At 34.8% G+C, this 25,233-nt stretch overlaps 1 protein-coding gene across 1 annotated transcript in view; it reads right to left on the minus strand.

The window, feature by feature from the left end:
* XPO4 (exportin 4) overlaps positions 1-25,233 on the minus strand; it is a 124,218-nt gene that overhangs the window by 26,954 nt on the left and 72,031 nt on the right. The window contains exons 7-12 of the mRNA XM_055317417.1: positions 23,588-23,700; positions 18,859-19,016; positions 18,429-18,603; positions 1,670-1,846; positions 917-1,059; positions 263-408 (exon numbers count right to left, since the gene is read on the minus strand). Coding sequence (XP_055173392.1) covers positions 263-408; positions 917-1,059; positions 1,670-1,846; positions 18,429-18,603; positions 18,859-19,016; positions 23,588-23,700 — 912 coding nt within the window. The remainder of the gene's footprint in view (positions 1-262; positions 409-916; positions 1,060-1,669; positions 1,847-18,428; positions 18,604-18,858; positions 19,017-23,587; positions 23,701-25,233) is intronic.

Below are 25,233 nucleotides of genomic sequence, written 5' to 3' on the forward strand. Positions count from 1 at the left end.
TAATAATAATAAAAAATGTGATAACAGAACTAAATCAGTGGGCTGTCCACATAAGACATTGGGTATGTAATTGGCATTAAATACACGCTAGCCAATATTTTAAAAAAATGCATCCATAGCTCTGTGATATACAGCAGGTGTACTCAAATTTCATCCAACACTAGGTATATACTTTTATTTTTAACATATGAAGCTTCTTCTAACATATGAAGTTTAAAGTGTTCAGTGGCAATTACATTTTAAAAAGAAACAAACAACCAACCTGTAACTAAAATAAGCCAGTGAATATCTTCATACAGATCATCAAGCATTTTGTTGTCAATAGTGCTTGAACCAGGTGAAGCAAGTAATTGCTGCTGATGTCGCTGTAACTGACCATGGAGCCTTGTTACTCTTTCTTCTAATAAACTGAAAGAGGGGGGAAAAAACCCAAAGCTTCATAAAGTTCAATAAGCAAAGATCTAGAACTCATAATTTCCATTTATTATACAACATAAATTAATATGTTAGCACAAAAATACATATATGAAAATATTTATTATAGTACACAACTGTTCTCATAGCAGTATAGGAATTGTGATTTATTGTTTATGACATAGAATTAAAACATTGCTTTACAAACAATCAAGGTTTACAACAGGCATTTGAAAATTGGTTATTCCAAGTTTTTATTGATATGGGTCAAATCATTTCTCATACCATGTTTTCCACAATCTCTCTGCCATCTATGCTGTAGTGCCTGGGCTCCAAATGTACAAGCCAAGGAATGCAATCATGAGTATGTTTCTGTCCATTTGTTCCAGTGTGCTGGGATACGGGGTGGGGGTGTTTAAAGTCTTTAAAAACTTTAAGTGCTCTCCAGGGAATTGTGAATAGAGAATATTTGCTCCATGGGGTTTCTTTGGACTGTGTGTACCTTGTCAGAAGAGGTATACAGTGTTCTGCAGCAATTCTTCCTAGCATTCCTACACTGGCTAGTTGATCTGAAAACTGGTCTCGGTCATCCTCTTGAAGTTCACTTATTTCTTCTTCCTCACGAGAGGCCACACCATTGGCAGTCTATTATTGATGAAAGAAATAAAGAGTAAGGAACTGCATTCCTTTGTTCAGTAAATCATGCATTTCTGTTGTATTACAAAATAACTTCAGCACATCAGATGAAAAGGAGAGACGGACACAGCCAGTCCAGTGGTCTAGGGCCTGCTATCTAACTATGCTGACAATACTAATTGTTACAAAAGAAAGGGGTGGAGGGACATAGAAAAGAAAGAAATGGAGGGTATTACCCCCATGGTATACATATATAAACACAGCAAACTGCACTCACAACCCACCTCCCACACCAGAGAATTGAACCTTGTCACTGAAAAGATCTGACTCCTTAAGATACGTGGTCCTTTATATACAAGAAGTCATTCATATCACTTGACAACTAGGAAGACACAGGTGGGTAACTGAAAACTGAAGAGAAACAGGGTAACTACAAGTAGCATCCACAAAACATGAACTCATTTAGAAAATGGGGCTACTTTTGCTCTCCATCTAGTGATCTCATCAAATCTTCTGAAGAAGTTCCTCCTAAATTTCTAGTATTATACAACGTGTAACAATAAAATAGATGGAACTATGATGAAATACATTTTTACTTACAATCTAGCTTGAAACTTACCAAATTTCTCGTGCCATCTGGAGCAGCGAGGTGGCACTGAATATAGGAATTGAAAACTTGAACTGCGTGTTGGGTAAAAAAGCCTTTATGGAAATGTTTGTCGTCTTGAACCAAAGTTAGCCAGGATTCTAGCAATTTGTCATATGCTTCCATGTATACCATGTCATCTTTATCAAGCTAAGAGAAAAGAACACTCATAAAACAAATGGCCAAAGAAATAAGATGGGAATTATAATAAGAGTTACAGAGTTAGACATATAAATACTTTTATGAGTTTTTCCTTTAGCAAAGGTTCCCAATTATTGAGCTAATTGAGCTCATGTTAAAATTAATCAAACACTGCAGTAAAAATGTGTAGGCTTTTTGTTAAATCTCCCAAAAATCTGTCTAACTTAATATATATAATTCTTGAGCACAAAGGAATTAATGTTTACTTTTTTAGAAGACTAGCTGTTCAATACTTTGTGGAACATGTACTTTTCAAATAAAAATCATACTAAGGGATCCCTGGGTGGCGCAGCGGTTTGGCGCCTGCCTTTGGCCCAGGGCGCGATCCTGGAGACCCAGGATCGAATCCCACATCGGGCTCCCGGTGCATGGAGCTTGCTTCTCCCTCTGCCTATGTCTCTGCGCCTGCCTCTCTCTCTCTCTCTCTCTCTCTCTCTCTCTCTCTCTCTATCATAAATAAAAAAAAATTTAAAAAAATCATACTAACATTTTTCTGTCAAGAGAATTGTTAGAATAAAAATACTAAATGTGTACTTATTATACACTTTTAAATAATTTTATAAAAAGTGAAGGATGATGAAAACAGACTTGGCCTAATCAGCAGATTTAAGAATATGTGGAGAGAACCTCATATATGTTCCTTAACACTTTAGAACAAAAAAGAAAAGGATAAGGCCTTCACAAGGAGGAGCCTGGAGGGGATGCTGAGGCAGAAGGAACCCCAGAAGCATGAGGACTCAAAGAAACCAAAGTATGTGAGCACAAGGGTGGGGAAGCCAAACAGACAGCAAGCAATATAGACTGGAACGGCACTAACAATTATGTAGGCTTGGATACTGACGTTTTTTTTGGTTTCGTTTTGTTTTTACACCACATACAGGTTGTATCCTAAAATAACTTCAAAGTAACGTACTCTGTCCAATTGAGAAGGAAGAGTCTATACATAGTCTATATGGTTAAGGATACCTCTATGGAGCCCAAGGTGTTTAACATAATATTTAACATATCACTTAATTTTCTCACACTCTATCAAGAATCCACATCCCAATTTTGCCATAAATTACTAATCAAGGTACATAATTTAATCTATGTATCCATTTCTTCATCCACAAACTCACTAGATGACTATTCAATGAAACTCAGGATACTTAGTGCCAAGCACCACTGCTTAGTGCAGAAACATAAATAATGTATCCTTCTTTCAGGTTTTCAAAGTTAGTCCAATGGGGAAGGGCAAAAAGCAAAAGAAAATATACTGAAGGCCATAAGGGATAAATAAGCATTTTAGGGTCAGTTTTTAACAACAGTACCTCTCATATGAAGTTTGTTATAAATAAGAGACTAGTTCTGAACTATGTTTATTCTGAAAAAGGTTTGGGTACGATCCATGATTTCTGATATTCTGTTACCAGGCAGTGGACCCAGGAATATTGAAGGTCAACAGGTCTAATTTATAACTTAGCTTTACTGATTTCTAAAGCTAATAGGCCCTCACCCTACAAATGAAGAACTCTGGAACCTTCATCAAAGAGAATCATCTCAAACTGTTATTCCAGCAATGTGTCAATGATTCAAAAAAGAAAAGTAATAGAAGATCTATTTCATGTATTCCAGATTACCCTGCACCCTCAGGTCATATAAGCACCTATGTGAACTGCAACCAATCAACTGTGTTTTTTTATGCCTTCAGCTTTTATTAACCCACAGTATATATATTTTTAAGATTTTATTTATTCATAAGAGGCACAGAGAGAGAGAGAGAGAGAGAGAGAGAGAGAGAGAGAGAGGCAGAGACACAGGCAGAGGGAGAAGCAGGCTCCATGCAGGGAGCCTGACGTGGGACTCGATCCTGATCTCCAGGATTACACCCTGGGCTGAAGGCGGCGCTAAACTGCTGAGCCACGGGCGCTGCCCCACAGTAAATTTTTTTTTAAGATTTTATTTATTTATTTATGATAGACAGAGAGAGAGAGAGGCGGGCAGAGACACAGGCAGAGGGAGAAGCAGGCTCCATGCAGGGAGTCTGATATGGAACTTGATGCCGGGTCTCCAGGATCAAGTCCTGGGCTGAAGGTGGTGCTAAACCGCTGAGCCATCCTTGGGCTACCCCCCACAGTATATTTAAAAAAAAAAAAAAAAAAAAAGCCTGTCATTTTCTGGGTAAAATGAATCTTTTATTTTTTAAAATGATTTATCTGAGAGAGAGAATGTGTGCACATGCACACATGTGAGCAAGCGTGAGGGGGGAGGTAAAAGCAGAGGGAGAGAGAAACTCAACCTGACTCTGCACCAAGCGCAGAGCCCAAAGTGGGGCTTAATCTCATGACCCTGAGATCAGATCTGAGCTGAAACTAAGAGACGGATGCTTTAACTAACTATGCCACTCAGGCACCCCTAAAATGGACCTTTTATTTATATTTAGGATTTTATTTATATATTTGAAAGAGAGAGAGAATGCATGCACAGACGGGGAGCGGTAGGCAGAGAGAGAGGGAGAAGCAGGCTCTTTGTGGAGCAGGGAGCCCAATGCAGGGCTCCATCCCAGGACTCTGGGATCGTGACCCAAGCCAAAGGCAGACACTTAACCAACTGAGTCACCCAGGTACCCCTAAAATGGATCTTTTAAGAAATATAAAAATTTTAAGTCATTTTGTGAAAAATTTACGTATGAAAGGAAAATGAAAAGAATGTCACTGAATCATTTAATAAGGATTTAAAACAGAGCAAACTTTTTACTCTACATTTACTTGGCCTTAAAAGTATATTTACTGGGCATCTGAGTGGTTCAATTGGTTAAGTGTCTGCCTAAGGCTCTGGTCACGATCCCAGGGTTCTGGGATCAAGTCCCACCCTGGGCTCCCAGCTCTGTGGGGATCCTGCTTCTCCCTCTCCCTCTGCCTCTCATTCCCCCTGCTTGTGCTCTGTCAAATAAATAAAATATTTTTTTAAGTATATTTTTAAAAATTAGCAATTCTTTTAATATAACCAACTGGAACTTACTTATCTTGTGAATAGTTGATGCTTGTTATTTGTAGTATTTATAGTCTATAAAGTTGCCACAAACACTGAGTTAGAAATAGGTTAGGTTTCTTCTCTAGTCACTACATTTTCTACCAAATAGAGATGAACAGATCAATGCACAACCTTGTTTTATGCACAACTTAGTTTTATGTGTCTTTCCGTTTACAGACATCTTAATATACATTGTTCATTTACTAATAATGAACTAGTGGCCAATGACACTATTAATTCATGCCTGAATGAAGCTTATCTAATTCATAGCTCCATAAGGCACAACACAGCCTTCTTGCACACAGAACACTAGAGAGCCCTTCAGCAGAGCACTCAGAGGCCATCTCAAATACTGATATTGTCCAGGCAGTCAATGCTAAGGAAGAACTTCAACACGTTTTGACAAAAATTTAGAATGCCTCATTTCACACAAAAATGCAAAAAATGCAGCACGAGAGAACATGAAAATTTGTTTACAGTATGAGGCTAAGACAGGAAGGCAGAGCATTTGCCTTGTTTGACCTCAGCGGGGAACAAGCATGTCAAGCAATTCCTATTTTTCATTGCATGCAAACATCCATGAATTATCAAATAGAGTTTTAGCAAGGGGGAGAATTTGCAAACAAGGATCTTGTGTATGAGGAATGACTATACTTGTAAAATCTCTAAAAGATCCTAGCTTACTGGTTCTTCTTGCTCAAGTATCATCAAAATGCATTACACTTTTGAAAACTTTCATAGCTCATAATTTTTTGAAGGACAGCCATCCATATTCTTGAACATATTCATTTTGATTATAAATACCTATGAAAGTAATTAATTCAACCATTTTTTTTCATTTCTACATCATTTATTTCCTTCCAACCACCTTTGTACATACTGCTTTCAGCACTAACATTATAAACTATATTAAGTAACTTCTGTGGCACAAACATTAAAAAAGATGAAAGAATACTGTCAACAATATATGACAGTGTAAACTCCTATCACAAAATATTTGGTGAGGTTTTTCCTGTGGAATGACTAACTGGATGGGAATGCCCTATTTTCCTGTTGTTCTTGGAAAGACATTTGTTTGCTCGTGAGCTGATAAATTTGAAAAAGTAACCTTCTAGTCTGCATATCACAATCGCTCTTTTTCTCTAATCTTGACTTTCTACTCTTATTTCTGATGGTCTCTTGAAAGTTTTAAAGGAATATTTCATTTTAAATGCCACCAGAAATCTTCTATGAAGCAAACATTATGAAAAAATAATCTCTAATATAGTTTCACTGCTATGCTTATCACCTCTTCTCTTTCCTTTCAGAACACAGCCATCCTTCTAAGGCCTGCCTAATGGAAGAGCAGCTGTGACAAGTGGCCTAATGTAGAACAAGACAGTATTTGAAGAGTTAACTGAACATGAAACTGACTTAAGAATGTCTACTTAACTGCAGAGGCAGATGGTGATTTATATGTAAGAATGTTTGCTGCAGAACTGCTTAAACCCATGTCAACAAATTTATGAACCATTTCCCTAATCATGATTTCTAACACTAATTAATAAAATGAAAAAATGCTCATAATAACATAAAGTAATGATTTTTGTTTTTATTTAAGCCTAATTGGTATGCCTTAAAATTTGGGAAAAAACACATTAAAACATTAATAGTTAAGTTTCAGAAGGTCATTAGTCAAAAAAAAATTTTAAAACAGTTATTGAATATTAAATGCCCATAATTAGGGGGGAAAGGTATTTATAACCCTATGTGACTCAAGAGATGCCAAGAAAGTGATAAGTAATGGGATCTTTTTTTTTTAAATTTTTATTTATTTATGATAGTCACACAGAGAGAGCGAGAGAGGCAGAGACACAGGCAGAGGAAGAAGCAGGCTCCATGCACCGGGAGCCCGACGTGGGACTCGATCCCGGGTCTCCAGGATTGCACCCTGGGCCAAAGGCAGGCGCCAAACTGCTGCGCCACCCAGGGATCCCAGTAATGGGATCTTTTAAGAGTTTTAATTTTTATGTACTGTTTGAATTATCTTTACCAATTACTATATTTCATTTTTACATTAAAATTGTATTCTGAAATGATACTAGTAACAAAATTAAAATTATAAATGTGAAGAAAAAAGTGGAAGTAAAAACTTAACTTACAAAAAAATGGACATAATCCTAGAAAAACTGTAACTTGGTATTTGGATCAAGAATAAAAGGAAAAGAATAAAAGGAAAAAGAAAACCTGAATACTCTCACAAATAACCATTTAAAATTTTTGTTAGTTTAAATTTTTCTCCAAAAGAAAATACCAGGCTTAGCAGATTTACAGGTGAAATCTAGTGAACTAGCAAAAACAAAACAAAACAAATCAAAACAAAACAGCTAATCTTATACAAACTGATCTAGAGAAGAGAAAAACAAATCCATTACAGAGTAATCTGTGGAGCTGTTATAATTCTGACAACAAACAAATCCAGTCATTCATAAAAGGGCATAACACGTGATCATCCAGGTGGGTTCAACTCAGAAATGCAAGGCTAATTTTACCATGAGAAATATCCATAAAAACAATTCAGTTCATTAACAGATTAAGCAGAAATGCATTTAATAATATCCAATACTCATGCATGTTTTACAAAAACCTATTAGCAATTCCAATTAAACATTTTTCTTTTAAGATTTTATTTATTTATTCATGAGAATGCACAGAGAGGAGAGAGCGAGAGAGGCAGAGACACAGGCAGAGGGAGAAGCAGGCTTCATGCAGGGAGCCCGCTGTGGGACTCGATCCAGGGTCCCCAGGATCACACCCTGGGCTGCAGGCGGTGCTAAACCGCTGAGCCACCAGGGCTGCCCTTTTTTTTTTTTAAGATTTTATTTATTTATTCGAGAGAGAGAAGAGAGAGAGAGAGAGAGAGAGAGAGAGAGAGGCAGAGACACAGGCAGAGGGCAAAGCAGGCTTCATGCAGGGAGCGTGACGTGGGACTCAATCCCTGGACTCCAGGATCACACCCTGGGCTGAAGGCGGCGCTAAACCACTGAGCCACCCAGGTTGCCCCCAGCAATTCCAATTAAAGAATAGCTCAAAAACTTAGAGCAAACATTATTCCTAATGATGAATCAGAAAAGATGTCTTCTGTTACCACTTGTATTCCACACTGTACAATAAGAAAAAGAAATGTATTAGAAAGAAACACAAATTGAGAAGTCTGAAAAGCAAAATTATCATTATTCACAGATGATATAAGACTCTAAAGAAAAATTACTAGAACCAATAAGAATTTAGAAAGGTTAGTAAATATCAGATCAATATACAAACACCAACTGCATTCTCTATTCCAGCAGCAATCTGAAAAATGAGATTTAAAAAAAGATACTATTTACAATAGCAACAAAATAGGGGGTACTAAAAAACGTATTTCTTTATGTAAAGACAATGAATTAGACTTAAATCAGTATACAGAAATACCACATTTATGGACAGAGTTAATATTGGGAGATACTCATTTTCACTAAAGATTCCCCATAATCCAGAACCCAACTTAACAAATTCACATGTTAGAATAAAAAGCCAATTATACCCAAGGCTCTTCTGAAGGGAGTGGGGGTGTGCGTGGGAGCATGTTCTATCAAATATTTAGACATCCCCTTAAAACAAAGCAAAATATAAGTGCAGAAATAGACAACTGATCAATGGAAGTGATTAGAGAGCTCAGGAAACATCCACTTTTATGTGAAAACTAGATATATGACAGTGATAGTCCTATAAGTCATTGAGAAATGAAGGACTATTCAATAAATATTGTTGATAGCAAAAGAAACCAGAAACAAAGTGAAAAGTGGAATGGGAATAGAAACCATAAATCTGATTTGGGGTTAATATCCAAAAAATATAAAGAATTTATATCCCCACAGCAAAAAACCCACAAATAATTAATTTAAAAATGAACAAAGAACCTTAATAGACACTTTTCCAAAGAAGATATAAGAATGGCCAACAGGTACATGAAAAGATGCTCAACATCACTAATCATTCAGGAAATACAAATCAAAATCACAACAAGATATCACTTTACACATGTGAGAATGGTCACCATCAAAAGGACAAGAGATAATAAATAATGACATGGATTAGGAGAAAAGGGAACCCTTATACATTGTTGGTGGGATTGTAAATTGCTGCATCCACTATGGAAAACAGTGTGGAAGGCCCTCAAAAAATTAACAGAATTACCATTTAATCCAGCAATTTTACTTCTGGGAATATATCAAGTCATGAAAGGCAAATTTTTAAAACATTTAGAAGAATACACAGGAAGAGTAGTTGTCTGAAACAAAGAACTAATAATGCAAATCATTTTTTTAAAGTAATCTCTACACCCAACATAAGGCTCAAACTCACAACTCCAAGATCAAGAGCCGCATGTTGTACTGACTGAACCAGCCAATGCCCCTAATAATGCCAATCATAAAATGAATAACATTAAGTTCAACTACACAAATATGAAAAACATGTCCCCATCAAAAGACATCATAAAGTCTAAATGCAATATGGTGTTCAGGACTGTATCCTAAATAGAAAAATGCCCAGTGAGAAATTGGTGAAATCCAAATAAAGCATATAAGTTTAGTTAATAATAACACATCCAATGTTAATTTCTTAGTTTTGACAAATGTACCATTGTTATATAACATGGAAAAAGGCATTGTCTTTGCACCTTTTCTGTAAGTCTAAAATTATTCCAAATTAATAGTAAGAAAAAAGATACCATAAAGTTAAAAGAAGAGCCACAAAACTGGGAAGATAGATCTGCAACAAGTAACTAGACAAAAAAAATTAGTGTACAGAATATATAAAGATTTTCAACAAAGCAGTACGAAAAAGACAAGCTGATAGGGAAATGAGCGATGGACTGAACAAGCATTTCATAGGAATAACCACGACAATATTATATATATGAAAAAATGCTCAACAATACTAGCACCATAATTATATAAATTAAGAATATATTGTGTACTTACGAGCTTGACAAAACTGTGATGGTGAAGACATGATAAATGAGAATTTACACACATCACTATTGAACATGTAACTGGTCCCAGGAGTTCAGGAAACAATTTGAAACTATCTTGTAAAACTGAACATTTACATATATTATTACCCCAAAATTCTATTTCTAGGTTTAGACCTTACAAAAGCTCTCACAAATGTATGCGAGGAAAAACACAGAAGAATGCTTACTATAATGCTGTTTGTAATGGCAAAAAAAGAACCTCAAAAGTTCGTTTAGAGCAGAATGGAGGAAAATTGTGGTGTAACACCCACACAGTGATATATCTTACACATAGAAATGATGAAAATTCTTTAAGATTTATTTATTTGAGAGAGAGAGAGAGAGAGAGAGAGAAGAGAAGAGAAGAGAAGAGAAGAGAAGAGAAGAGAAGAGAAGAGAAGAGGAGATAGCACAAGCAGGGGGAGCTGCAGGCAGAGGGTGAAGGAGAAGCAGGCTTCCCAACTGAGCAGGAAGTCCAACATGGGGCTTGATCCCAGGACCCTGAGATTATGGCCTAAGTGGAACGCAAGCATTTAACATACTCGGAATGATCAAAAATTTTAAAGAGAATAAACAACATTCAGAACAGTGGTCACTTCTCTTGCAGAGGTGAAGAGGGGAGAAGCTCTACTGCACTACTACAGTACTGGTGATGTTCTTAAGTTGGGTCATGGGTTCACCCATGGTGATTTGATTATGTTTTAGAACAACATATTTTTTTGTCTGTATCAAATATGACATAATAAAATCATTGACAGTGGTTTTGAGGACTAAGGAAAAGATCTATAAAATGAACAAAGAGTGCTAAAATGGCCATGCACAGTGCTCAATGTGTTATTAGCGGCAGGAAAAAAAGGGTCGTTTTATTCCTTTGATGGCAAAAATATAATGAATGCTAAGAGCAAAGCACTGGAATACAGAGATGAATAAAATAGTTTCTTCCCAAAGAAACATCTGTGGCCTGTTTATATACTTAACAAGGCACGTGTTTTGCAGACATCATTTGTTAAGTCTTAACAGTTTATCTTGCCAAAATAAACAGACTGGTAACATATCTTAAGAGGAACTTATGGAATAGCATCCTCTGACCTCCAGTATCTCAAAAGGAAGCAGCAGGACATTTTCTAAAAACCATCTTTGTTGTTCTTTAGTACATATATAATGAATGTTATCACAATTTAATTTTTCATATATAGAAAAGTACAAGCAAAATGTAAAAGCCTTATAAGCTTTTTTATTATTAAAAGAGCAATAATCCCTCCTATAAAGCTCTGATATTAGACAAGGCAGAAAAATCACAGACTTTAACACATTCATTGGATGGCGATTTAAAATAAGAACTAAAAACTTCTAAAGAGTCTTCTGGTTCCTTCTGGATACCAATATAAGTAACTCATCAGGCAAAGTGTGAGAAATTTGGTTGATGACAATTGGCAACTAAATCTTTCAGTCTAATCACGGAGAACTGAAACCTAACCAAGTGCTTTTTCATAATACCTTGGCCCTGCTCCATGGCCACACTGGCCAACACCCAGCAGCCAAGCCAGAGCACGTGCACAGAGATGACGAAGGAGTCCAAGCTAGACACTATGTGCTCATGCCCTAAGTATTGTCAGGCCTGCTGCCAGAAAGGCTTTGGAAAGGGGCTTAGAGCTTATGCGACTACTTGACCCCACTTTACTCCATTTGGGAATGGAGAGTGGAAAAGGTAAACTATGATAACAGCACTTACATTTCAACGCTCATAATTAATTTAGAAGTGTATACAGCAGTGAATCTGGAGCCCTTCAGCAATAGAAAAATACCTGTTTTTATGTCTGGTATCTACGTAAATATAAAAAAAATAGTGATTAATTTTATTTATTTTTATTTTTATTAAGATTTCATTTATTTATCCATGAGAGACACAGAGAGAGAGAGAGGCAGAGACACAGGCAGAGGAAGAAGCAGGCTCCACGCAGGGAAGCCTGACGCGGAACTCGATCCCAGGACCCTGGGACCACGCCCCGGGCCGAAGGCAGTGCTAAACCTCCAAGCCCCGGAGGCTGCCCCGGTTAATTTTATTTATGAAGATGCTGTCAAATGCAGCTTTCTTTAAAATATATATATATGAATCTGTTCCCCTTTCTGAACACTGCATTGAATTTCAGAAATTAAAATCTAACATTATCATTTGATCCAACTATATGACATTCTGGAAAAGGTAAAACTATGGAGTTGGTGAAAAGATTAGTGGTTACCAGGGGTAAAGGGAAGGAAGTGGAGTACAAAAGACTATTCTGTATGATAACATAGTGGTGAACACACGTCATGACACATTAGTCAAAATCCACAGAACACATAATACCAAGAGTGAACTCTAATGTGAACTATAGACTCTGGAGAATAAGGATGTGTTAGTCCTGGTTCATCAACTATAACAAATGTTTATCATACTGGTGGAGAATGCTGATAGTAGGAGAGGCTGTTTGCATTTGTAGAGGCAGGGAAAAGGATGGGATAGAGAACTTTGAGTTTTCATTCAACTTTGCTATAAATCTAAAATTGTTCTAAAAAATAAAGTATACGTGTGAGTATACTGATACTGTAAAAGTACATAACAGATCTCTTTTATTGAAAATACATCTCATGCTAGATCAGTTCTAAATTTGATTGTTATGCTGTAAAAAACTCCAAATCTCTTCCTTAACTACAACAGGACTACGGTTACTATCAGATATTTGGTATGATCCATCCCACTACAATAGATCTTTTCTCTGCAAACAGCAAATAACCAACATGAGAACTCCAAATATTCTCCATGAAATTGAAAAGCTCATTCTTTGATCATCAGTATTCTCTTTACATGTAAACACAAACTATATGAGTTGAGTCTGCTTCTCCCTCTGCCTCTGCCCCTCCCCTCTGCTCCTGCTCTCACTCTCTCTCAAATAAATAAGTTAAAAAAAAAAACTTTTAAAAAATTCAATAAGATAGATATAGACAATTCATTCTCACACAGATAATTTTATTTCTAAGGAATAATCTTTAAAAAGTTCCTTAACCTGGTTTGTGTACCAGATTTCCAGCCTGAGGCTGCTGTTACTGTATTACTCTTTTATAAGGACTTGGGAGTGAAAACAAATTAAACAATCAGAGATTGTAGAGGCTGGGGAAAAAGTGCCAAGAACACTGACTAGGAGTTCACCAGCATTTTTTTTTCAATGAAGAATAAAATCATTTGGCAGAAATAACTGATGAGACAAAAATGTGCCCGTGATTGAAAAAGGGGGTGGGGGGGACTACAGGTAAATGTAAAGGTGAAAAAAGGTTCTATCAATACACTATTTCTTAATCTGGAGGCTGGTATACAGCTGTTATTTTATTATTTTTATAACTTTTATGTACATAAGAAATTGCTTACTTTATATAAATGAAATATTTCACAGTAAGTTTAAAATTTACAGGCACTGGCACAATCCTAAAGTCCAATGACAGATCAAATAATATATGTAGGGCACAGTATAAAACATTACTGAGAAAGGACATATGAAAGATTAAAGACTGAAAAAACTATTAGTTTATGCTGTTATTCATCTGCTGGAGGAATTTAGATTTTTTTCCTGGAATAGCATTATTTAAGGCAAATATGATGACAATATGGATAAAATCACAGAAATGTCACAAATAAAACTTCATGAACTCTAAAAATTTAGAAGTCTTTGAATGTTAAATGCCAAAGGAATTATTTATTCTCTCTTTTTTTTTCTAGCCCATCCTAAAGGCACAGAATTAAACTTCAGAATACCTATGAGCTGACAGTATTCCTGGCTTCTAAAATCCCCCAAGAGAAACTGATTTAGTGGACAAGTATTGCAGCTGTTAGAAGAATCCTATAGATAGATCACTTAAAAAAAAAAAAAAATCTGCCCCCATAAAAACACCAAGAGTCCAAGCTGCGATTTTCAGAAAGTTTTTAAACATTATAAACTCTTTGATCAATATACTTTCTTCCTTTTAGGAATGCATATGAATTTCCAAATTCTTAATGCTAAGTAATATATATATACATCAAGTACCATGCCTGGCACATGGCAGGTGTCAAAAAATATTTACAGAATTGAATTAATCCAGCAGTAATCCTTGTGGGTTGACATCTCAGGGACTTGCCTGGCTTCTAAGGGGTAGGAGGGCAATCCCTTTTTTCTGCCTCACTCTAGCGTTTGTTTTTGAACCCCTGGCACATTAGATCTAGTTATGCTTCTAATGCTAATATTACTGTTTAAAATAATACAAAAAATACTATATGGAACAACAGTTATGATACTAAGTAAGGTTTATTCTCAACCAACTATACTCAAGTGCAAGAATTTTGTAAATATAAATACTGGTTCTGTGCTAGGATTAGCACAGCAAATTGAGAAAACCCAAGGTGACTCATATACAAGTCAGGAAACACTGCACTCATAATATTACCATCCCACCAGGATTAAACAATGAAATTCTTTTTTAAAGACTTCTTTTAATAAGAATCTTTACTTAAGGTATAACTGTAGCCAATTTTCTTCTAAATAATAGAGGTAAATTTATTGTTAGTATTAAAAAGAATATGTATACTTTAAATGTGCAAAGTTTAAAAAATATTCATGCACCTCATTCTAATTCTCTCTCTTTTTTTTTAACTCTTTCAAGCAGATGAAATGAATGCACATAATCGGACTGGACAGCTGTCTTGCTCTCTACAATATCACCAATTTATTCTTCCCTGGCCATCAGAACCACTGGGTGGGGGAGGTTGACATGGCTTCTCAAACAGTCACTTCCTCTTGTGAGTTAAAGGGCAAGGTCGACTACACACACTACACACATCACCATGCCAGAAAGGGAGTTAAAAGCTTTCTCTCTTATCACTGAAACAGTCCAAATTTATGCTTCCCACTTCTAAATTTCAGTTTATAACTTGGCTTCAATGCATTCCTTTTCACTATAACTCCTCCCCACAAAGTAATTGTCCACTGAGTCAGATAAACTAGATTTTGAATGAAGAATGATGAACTTCACATGTACTCACTGAACAAACTGCAAAGTTACTTTATCATATTACATTTTATAATGGACTTCCTAACAACTTTATCAAATATCTTTCTTTTTACAATTCTGTCCTGCAAGTCTTGAGATTAAGCTACAGATGTACTACAATGAAAGTTTTTTCTTTACAAAGTTTACCTACCACCATCTCCTTTACATACCCACCTGGAAATACATATGCACACCCAAACACACATACACTTTACATACACTTCAAGGTTTAAGCATTGTCCTTGGCTGCTCTGCTCAATTAACTGAACAAATTATGTGTCTCCTGTCTGACGAACCTCCTGGGGGCTGAACTTAAAATTTTCTACTGACCAAAGAAACCGAGAAACAATCTAGAGTAGAGAGTTCAGGTCATATTCTCTTTAAATTTCACTGAATCGATTACAATGGATGTACTAGTATTATGAACACCTTATAAAACGATATAACATGAACTATTATTTTGTTAGAATTTTAATTTTTAAGGCAATGTTTCCATCTCTCTAGTCATTCTCACCTCTTCATTCCAGTAATAGACAATAATCTGATTTCTAAGGTGCAATGAAAAAAATTCTTGGCTTCAGGAAGCCTCAAGCAATACCAGAAAATTTTAAGAGCCAACAGAACAACGTGGCTGAAGACTGGAATTGCTCTTTTTAAGCACAGAGTTTCAGTTCCCTGCACGATGAAGAACAGTCATAAATAACTGTCTTCACACAGACTAAAGCCACCAAGCAAAGGTACACCTCACGAAATGCACATTAGTATCACAAATTTCTCTTCCTATATAGATTTTTTTTTCTTAGCACAGCCACATAATCTCATCAGAGACATAAATATCTAAAAAAGGAGACAATCTATATGTATTCCTAAATAAGTATAGTTTTGAAAAAATACTTTCACAATAACACAAAAGCGTATATGCTGAGTTTATCTTCCTAATGGGAAAAAATTCTCCTTCTTTAATAAGGGAAAAACAAAACATTTCACAAAATTAAAATTGTAAAGAAAAGTAATATTAAAACTATTGGTTTACACATAACTCAAGAACTTGTCTTACCTTGGTAAGACAGTGTATAAAACACAGGTCTCAATAAGTGTTATTATTATACAGGTTCATTTTTTACATTATTCCACATTTTATTGTGCATACTGTACAGGCACTTCCATATAGCTAATCACCCCCCCAAAACATTAGAAGAAATTATCCTTTCTCTATCAACATGTTCAAAAAAGGTTAAGCAATTGGTCCAAGGTTCTGTAATTTATAATTACTTGGCTCATGACAGTACTGTCTCCTTCCAAAGTTCATGATTTTTTTGTATCATGCTGACTCTCAAAGCAGTTTTTTAAAAGACATGTCTCAATTTTCCTATTTTTTTTACTTAAAAGATTCGTTTTTAAAATATACTTTTACATCTGAGATCGACAAATATGTACTATGTACCAGTACTATAATCACCAGGTGCCCAAGGAAACAAAAGATGATGTGACCTATGTCCCAGCACTTCCACTCTAGTTTCTCTAGATTTGTTCATGTATTTTGATATCAGCCGCACATTTCCCAGGATCCCCTCCCCAGCATACACAAAATATAACGAAAATCACAAGAGGTTGAGATGACATTTAGGAGGATTTGTTTAGTCTTCTGGCAACTCACCCTGTGGGGCCTCCTTTTTAGCCCTCAACTTCAGCAAACCTCAGCTGTATGGCTACTCTGAGTAATACAAAGCTTTAGATAAAGCTTTGCCTTTTTTAATAGGTAGGCAATTATTTTATTTATTTATTTAATTAACATATAGTGCATTATTAGTTTCAGAGATAGGTAACCAATTATTTCTAAAACCATTTTTAAATGTCATAAACATTAAAAGAAATTAATTAAAACAAATGAAAAGAAAACACTTTTCTTAAATGAAATCTATTAGGTATATCTTAACTATAACACACCTTCTTGTGAAACAAGCACAATATACATCAATTCTGCAAGTGTATCTAAGCTTTCTGTATTCTAAAATTTTTCTACCAACCTTGACAGAAAATCTGTTTTCTAAGTTATCAGTCTCCTGGCCAAAATAAATGAATTCTAAACTTAAAATCTGCAAAACAAGAATGTTAATTATCTTCCAGTAATTCTTCTATAAAATGTTTAGGAACTTCCTTAACCACAAACAGAAACTCAAAAATAGCTGTGTTTCTAAATATGTGATCAACATACTGTTTAATCCACCTGATTTAGAAGAGAGAACAAACAAAACCAAGGCGGGGCAGGGAGGAGGGGGGAAGCACAATGAAACCATGTTAAATGAAACCTGACTGATTCAGAATTTGTGATAATCTGCAAGTGGTTTGAATAAAGCTTAAATATTTAAAATTTCTCCGTATTTCCATGCTTAGAACATAATTTTTCTCCCCGAGAAATTCAAATCTCACATATGATGCCTTTAAACTTCTATTCTTCTACTACCTACATTTTTTTCTAAAACACAAATATCTGCCTGATCTGGTTCCTTTCCTCACCAAACCACTAAAGTATCCAACTATATAAATCATTCTTGAGTTCTCTATTTTCTGAACACCCCTAAAGGGATATGAAAACTCAGAGAGACATTGCCAGATGAAACTCAGGACTTAACGTGAAATTCTAACAGATACCTACAAATATTCTTTTTACTTATGATCTTTGAAAAAAAAAACCACATTCTGATTCATAAAAAGAAAAAGTAGTTTCAACAATTTAAGAACCACTACAGAGGAAAAAATCAATTATTTCCCATGAATAATGCAGTTATTCACCCAGTAACTGTTACAAACACAGCTGTGTTGTCAAGGAGTTTTAGTACGTGTTTCCTAAATTAAATTTTATATTTGGAAAATATACATTTGAAAACATATACAAAAAAATATTTATTACTGTTACTGATTTAAAAGAAAATGAAATTCTACCAAGATATACTATTAAGCCATAGGCGTCAAAGAAATGGCATGATTACAATAATTTGAACCAAATTATATTTATATAATTTCCAGGTAAGCCCAAAATTTTTAGATCATAAAAAAAAAAAAAAACTGCAACCATACCACAATGTTAGTTTTTAAACTTAAAATTTTCATTGTTAAAATGGACTTTCAACATAATTTTTAATATAAACACTTCATTCCATTTCCTACATCCAGATAATGAATTATCTCAAAATTAAAATCTTGACATCAATAAATTTAATCTATTAAAGTGATTTTAATCCACAAAATTTTAAAAGTAATGTTTCTAAACACAGATTACAAATAATTTGCACATGTAAAACAAAAATGCAATTTTAACAATACCTAGCACTTGCTTAATTACTTGTCATGAGAAATGTTGTAGAGGCATAGCAAATTTCCTTGTAAAAAAGAGATACAATTTATCTTAGAATAGGCACTCACCACTTCTTCCAATGCAGCACTTCGCCCAAAAGAACAAGTGAGGTGTGTGAGGCAGTTAACAAAGGACGAGAAAAGTTCATTTGGAATGGCAGTTAAAACATTTCGAGGGAACACAGTTATCAGGTTGCTGATAATGCTGGAGATTCCCACAGCTTCAGAATCTTCTATTTCAATTCTACAAACCAAGTAATGAGTATTATTAAGTGGTGGTAGAAGAAAAGTCCCAAGAACTCATTGCTAAACATGCAAATATTATCACCTACTCGTTTTTAAAGGCCACATCTTTGTGTATTAATTTCAAATTACCCACTTAACTATACTTCAAAATATAAACAGGGAAAAAAAAATCACTAGTTTTTTTTTCTCCTCTAATGTTTAACATAAAAAACTGAAAGTTCCTTTTTCAGTTATAAAGGGCAAGTATACCTACCCATTGATAGTATTCAGTAATCCCTCAATGAAGTGTGCTAGATAATCAACTTGTGATCCTTCATCGGGGAAGATGGGTCCATGAAGAGAAGCTAACTGGGCAAGGCACTGAAGAGAATCTTGTGCCATATCTGAATCTTCTCTGATTTTTCGATGTACCTGTTAGAAAGAATTACTAATCCATAAAAACAAATTCTTCTTTTGTAAGGGTCACGTGTCTATCATGCCGAATGAGGTAAGAGAAAAATTCACTGTTGCTGGTTATTTCTAGAAAATTAATTCCTGAACTTAACTAAATTTGAAAATTGCCCCTCAGTCCACTTTACATTACAGGCCATGATTTTAGACTTATCAAGTGATTTTTAACTGAGGGCTACCTACATTTTGAAAATTGAACTGTCTCCAGCATGTTATGACAAAGAGAGAAACAGATGCCAGCCAGTCAGACATACTGCTTCTTCTAAAAACAGCAACAACGACAGTCATCTGTATTATGCTAACTATGCCTAGCTACAGCTACTTGCTAAAGTTAGCAGACAAGTTCAATCAGGAGTATATAGATGCTGCTTTAGTAGAAGTAAACAGTTGCACACTTAGAAAACCAATATACCTGTCGATCCCCACACATTCACTCATTCAACCAGTATATAAACACACTCTTTCACGCTGAGATTGCCCACAATTTGTTTGAAATTCATCTTATCCTATATCATTGCTATTAATAACAGCTAAAATTTTCTTAATTTTATTTAAATTATATTTAAGTCCACTTTAAAGCCTCATCTAGATCTTATTTCAATGATGCAATATTGATGTGAAACACCCGATGCACAGTACTCTGTATGAAGGAAATGCTCCCTAGTTTTACAGTGTCATTAATATTCTCAGATTTTAAAGGTGTTTCATGTCTGTAATCTGACATAATTAAACAGCCAAGGAAAATACATTTAGTAAAGAAATTAGCGGTAACTTTTTATCCAAATCCACCAACTACATTTACAGCAACCATTTTCTCCTTTCCACAAGCATTTGACTTTTCCAGCCTTTCTTTTCTTACACAAATCTCTCTTTCTGAATGTCACAAAATTTTAAACATGAGTTCTCTATTTGTTTCAAATTTTGTTCACTTTGACTCTGCAAATCATTTATAAATTCTTAAAGTTAGAATATTTCTCTTACGTATTCACAGGTACATTTTTGGGACACAGTGAATGGACACTCAAATCCTTATTCACAGATTGATTTCATTCATCTTTAAACCTTGAACTTAAGGCTGTAAGAAATTTAAAATACTAAAACATCACAAAGTTAATTGATCTACTGACCTGCTTAAAATATGCCACACTCTTTGGTCTAGAACAGGGACTGGCAAACCAAAGCCCCCCAGATATGGCCTCCTGCTTGGTTTAGTAGGGTCTATAGGATGGTCTTTACATTTTTATATGGCCGGGGAAAACGAAACCAAAGAATAATGGTATTTCAAGACATGACAATTACATAAAGTTCACATTTTAATAACTAAATAAAAAGTTTTACAGGAACACTGCCATGCTTATTTGTTTAGGTATTATCCATGGCTGCTTCTGTAGGACAATAGCAGAGCTAAATAGCTGCCTCAGAGAACATACAACCTGCAAAGCCTAATATTTACTACCTGGCCTTTACAGAAAAAGTCTGCCAATTTGTTAGTCTAGAATAATAAAAATGTTTCTCAAAATATATTCTATTACATTTTAAGTTTTATATAGTAAATTGAAAGTATAATACACAAATTCATACATTGTCCAATTTGAGAACTTGTGAACACAACTAATTCCCAAGTTCCTTATCTGAAAACTAAATTTCTGCCATCATGCCTTTTATTCTAATCAACATTTAAGCATATTATCCAGGGGTACATTCTGCCAATGTAATGCAATCTGGGACAAAAAAGAAGGTTTCTTTTCTCTCTATAGAGCTAAATGGTTGCTTGTTCCTGGTCTAGAAGTGAGGAATCAAAAGATATGATGACTGAAATAGTTCATGTTGATTATGTAATTAAATAAAATAAAGAAACTGCCTCAGAACCTACATCTACTGTTTAAACTTAATTTATGCTCTCTGAAATGAGCCATATAAAGCTCATGATAATGATTAATTCTAGTGTAATATAGTAGATTCTTGACCTTCTTCCAATGTCAGTATTATAAAGGAGTTCTACCACAATTGAATTACATTATATAAATTAAAAACTGAATTCATCACCTGCATAGGGAAAGTAGAGGGATAAAGAAAAGCAAAGGCTAGCAGAACATCCAAGGAGGTGAGTGGTGAAGCAAGACAAGGAGTAAAGGGAGCAAGTTAGTAAGATGATAAATTCTATTGGAACATGATGAATCTGAGATGTCTGTGGGCCATCCAAATTAAAACATCCAGTAAGCACTTGGATTATAAGGCCCTGGAACTTTGGAGCAGCCTGTGCTGAATATAGAATTGGGAGTCATCAGTGCAGAAGTGGTGCTTCAAGTCCTACGTGTGGAAGAGATAGCCCAAGGAAAGTGTATACAGTCAGCAAAGTTGAGAACTAAGATAGAACACTAGTAATTTTTGCATAAGCAGAGAAAAAAAAAAAAGACACCATAAATGAGGTCAAGGAGAATCAGTCAAGAAGGAGAAAAAAACAACAATAGTGGTTTATCTAATACTGTATGGAAGAAAAATTGATATATTTGTAAACTTTTGAAGGGTAGAATGAAACCTAGAATATTCCTAAATTCAGATGTGACTAACACATTTAAAGTCTTAATTTCATGCCATAGTATATTTATGCCTACCCACTCAAATCTAGAGAAACAAGGATATTCAACAGAAAACTGCTTTGTATTAGGTAATAAATTCACATAATTGAAAATAAATTTAATAAAAACTGAATGAAATTAAAAGATTAGCCACTGTCATCTTTGTAACAAATTACAAATTAAAACGGTTTATAAGCTCCTTAAATGAAAGCAAGAGGCCACAAACACAAACCTGTTAAAATAACACAGTAAAAAGGGTTAACTCTCAAATTCAGAAGCTATTTGCAAGTGGTGGTTCACAGCTGACAGGAGCAGCTGTCTAGTTTGTCTAGACAGCTGTTCAGATTTGGGGGAGTTGTTTCCAGTACTACCAGCAAGTTTTTCACCTTTTCAAAAACTGCTGGAATGGGATCTTCTTTCAGTCAAATAAATAACACAAAGAATTGAACTTGGATGCACATCAAAACAATTCATCAGATGTGGCAGGCAACAGAATTTAGTTATATCTATCTCTTTGGTAATATAGTGTTTTTATTCATCATTTCTCTGATTTAAAGAATAAAATGAAAGGTAATGCTTAGTCTGAACATTTCTATTGAGAACACTTTTATGTATACAACCATGGATGAATAACCTTATTCGAGGTATTTTAAAATATAAACCACAAAACTACAATATTTTAAATCGTTTGATTAGAAAAGGAAGGCAGTTATAAGGATAGTAAATAATATTTTTCTAACAAATGAAAAGGTAAGAAACTAAAATGGTCGGGAATAAGTAAAAGGGCTTCCTTTTTCTCTTAATTGGTTTTTTTTTTTTTAACTTTTACCCCAGTTTTTACATCTAATGTGTGTGCTTGCACTATTAACAGCAGATGAGCATCTCTCCTCACTCCACACACACGTTTTTTCACCAGCTTAGTGGGGAACCTAATGAGCAAACATAGGAACATATTGCTTCTTTTGACATTTAGCAAATAATCAACAGGACTACTTAAAGTTATAATGGAAATAAGTTGCTACTCATAACACTAAGATAAATTATACTTAAAAACTACACTACTCTACTACAGCAGTTCTCAAAGCGTGGTCCAGGGATCCCAAGCCATTCTTAAAACCATGTCAGGTTGTCTCTAATGGCAATATTATTTTCATACTAACACTAACACAGTATCTGCTTTTTCTATTCTGTCACACAGGTATACAGTGGAGTTCCTTGAGGTTACTTGACCTATAATATTACAACCTACTGGATGCAGAAGCAGATCTGCGAATCTGGCTGTCTTCTATTAAGCCTAAATTAGAGTTTTGCAAAACTATAAAACAATGCTACTCTTTTCAGTAAACTATTTATCCCCTCAAAGCATAGCTATTTGTTCACTAAAATGTTATTTATGTTAATATGTAATAGTTTCGTGTTGCTATTTTCTTTAAAGATTTTATTTATTTTTTTAAAAGATTTTATTTTTAAGTAATCTTTCCACTTAACATGAGGCTTGAACCCACAACCCTGAGATCAAGAGTTGCATGCTCCATTGACTGAGGCAACCAGGCACCCCTCATATTGCTATTTTTAAATGAATTAATAAATTATTTTTTAAAGTTTTCAGTTTAAATTTTTAATATGGTAAATATTAGTAGCTGTAATCCTATAAACAAAAGCTCTTCGTGGTCTTCAATAATTTCTAAGAATGTAAAGGGGTCTTGAGATCAAAAAACTTGAGAACTTCAGCTCCAGGATATTCAACCCTTTATATTTACATAGCATTTTTATAAATTAGCAAGAACACTTCTATGTAACTTCTATTTAAGCAGAAGTATTGATTAGGAGAGAAGGCCTTTAGAGGAGAAAGCCATCTGTCCTGTTTTACTCAAGAAAAATACAAAAGCATGTACTCTTCTCAGCAGCACTCTTCCTTGGCCTTCACCACCAGAGAGGAAAAGCAAAACTTACTGTGAAGAACAGCTCCATAACTCTGCTATCCAGAAGAGTCTCCCGCCAGGACTCTGTTGGCTTTAACAGCACATTTTGTGAGGATTCAAACATAGCTATATAATGTCTGCCCAGTTATCTGGTGTCAAGGTCAACAACAATAACATTCTTACTTTGTCTAAAGTACAAGTATATCCTAAATATAACAGGAGCCATCCAGAAAGAATGTAATGGGAACAGTTTAAGCCTCTTCACATATGCTACATAATTCATGCATGAAGCTAAGGAATAAAAGGCATTAAGTCTTAAAAAAAAATGCTACAGGAATATAACATAACAGTTTCACCAGAACTACATGTCATACTGGGATATAAAAACCATGATAATCGGAGATCTTAATGGATATTCTTGCCACAAAATGAAAAAAAAATGAATGTAAACATACAAAAAAGGAAAAAAAATAAATTTCTGCATATTTATCCCATTGCTTCCCCCTCAACATCTTATAACAGCTAAAACCACATATACAAAATGTAAGTCTCATAATAAACTACTTGGAAAAATAGCATTTTTCCCAAAGAAATATATTTACTGGGTAACAAAAAAAAAAAGAAGAGCAAATATACATTTTTCTGAAGCAGAAAAACTCCCTCCCACACATTAGATTCTAATCAAATACCAATTCTAGACAAAGATATATTCAGTTTATATACAACTCTATATATACCCATTTAAAACTCCCAGACTAAAAGTCTACTTTTATCGTGTTCAAGTGTTTCAATATCAAACATGCTTCAAATAGAATATTACCTTTGCCATAAAGTAACCATAATATATTTATAAGTATCCATGAATAGAATTCATTCAATGACACTGATGTAGAAAGTGAAGCTTTTAAGAAAAGGGAAAGTTGTCTGGACATAAAAATAAGAGTTATGCCCCTTCCACTGCTAATCAGCTAAATACATCAACTAGGCAACACTCCCATCACTCCCATGAATGAGAACTCCCATTCCCATCCCATGAATGAGAAATTTCAACAACAGCTATCTAAAACTGTAGCTTGCAAGAATTAGATACAAGTTCAAATGCTGTATTTTCGCTAGAGACCAAATTGGAACATTAAACGCTAGGGCAACGCTTTGGAAACCATTTTTTAGGAGATTATTACTTAATCCCCTTTTGAAATATCTACTACTTTGTCTCTGAAGAGCAAGGAGGGGACTACGAGTTGATTCAGAAGAAAAGTCGGCTTGCTTATTTCTTTAAAACCGCTCCAAAAAATGTTCTGCAGCTCCATCTGATTGATGAATAAAAGTGAAATTCAAGTTAGAGTCACTTAAAATTTCACTTTTCTCTTCCTTTATCTGCCCCCTTGTGGAGGTGCAGAGAAAGAGTCAAAGTCACAAGAGGAACTGTTAAAATGAAGCCAGCCTGGATTTTTGAAAAGAGAAAAAAAATAATCAGCCCACAAGAACTACGAATTTTCAGTGCATCAGTTTTTTAAATGATTTCACTTTCTCACTAGGCACCTATCTAATGTTATTTACACTGTGTTCTGCATCCAGAATATACTGACTGTATACTAGGTATTTTCACATTTCTAAAATGAAGCCTTGATTATCTTTTAGAGAAACAAATATTTATGGATGAAATCATAGGATATC

The sequence above is a fragment of the Nyctereutes procyonoides genome, unplaced genomic scaffold (assembly GCF_905146905.1).
Source record: "Nyctereutes procyonoides isolate TBG_1078 unplaced genomic scaffold, NYPRO_anot_genome, whole genome shotgun sequence".
NCBI classification, from domain to species: domain Eukaryota; kingdom Metazoa; phylum Chordata; class Mammalia; order Carnivora; family Canidae; genus Nyctereutes; species Nyctereutes procyonoides.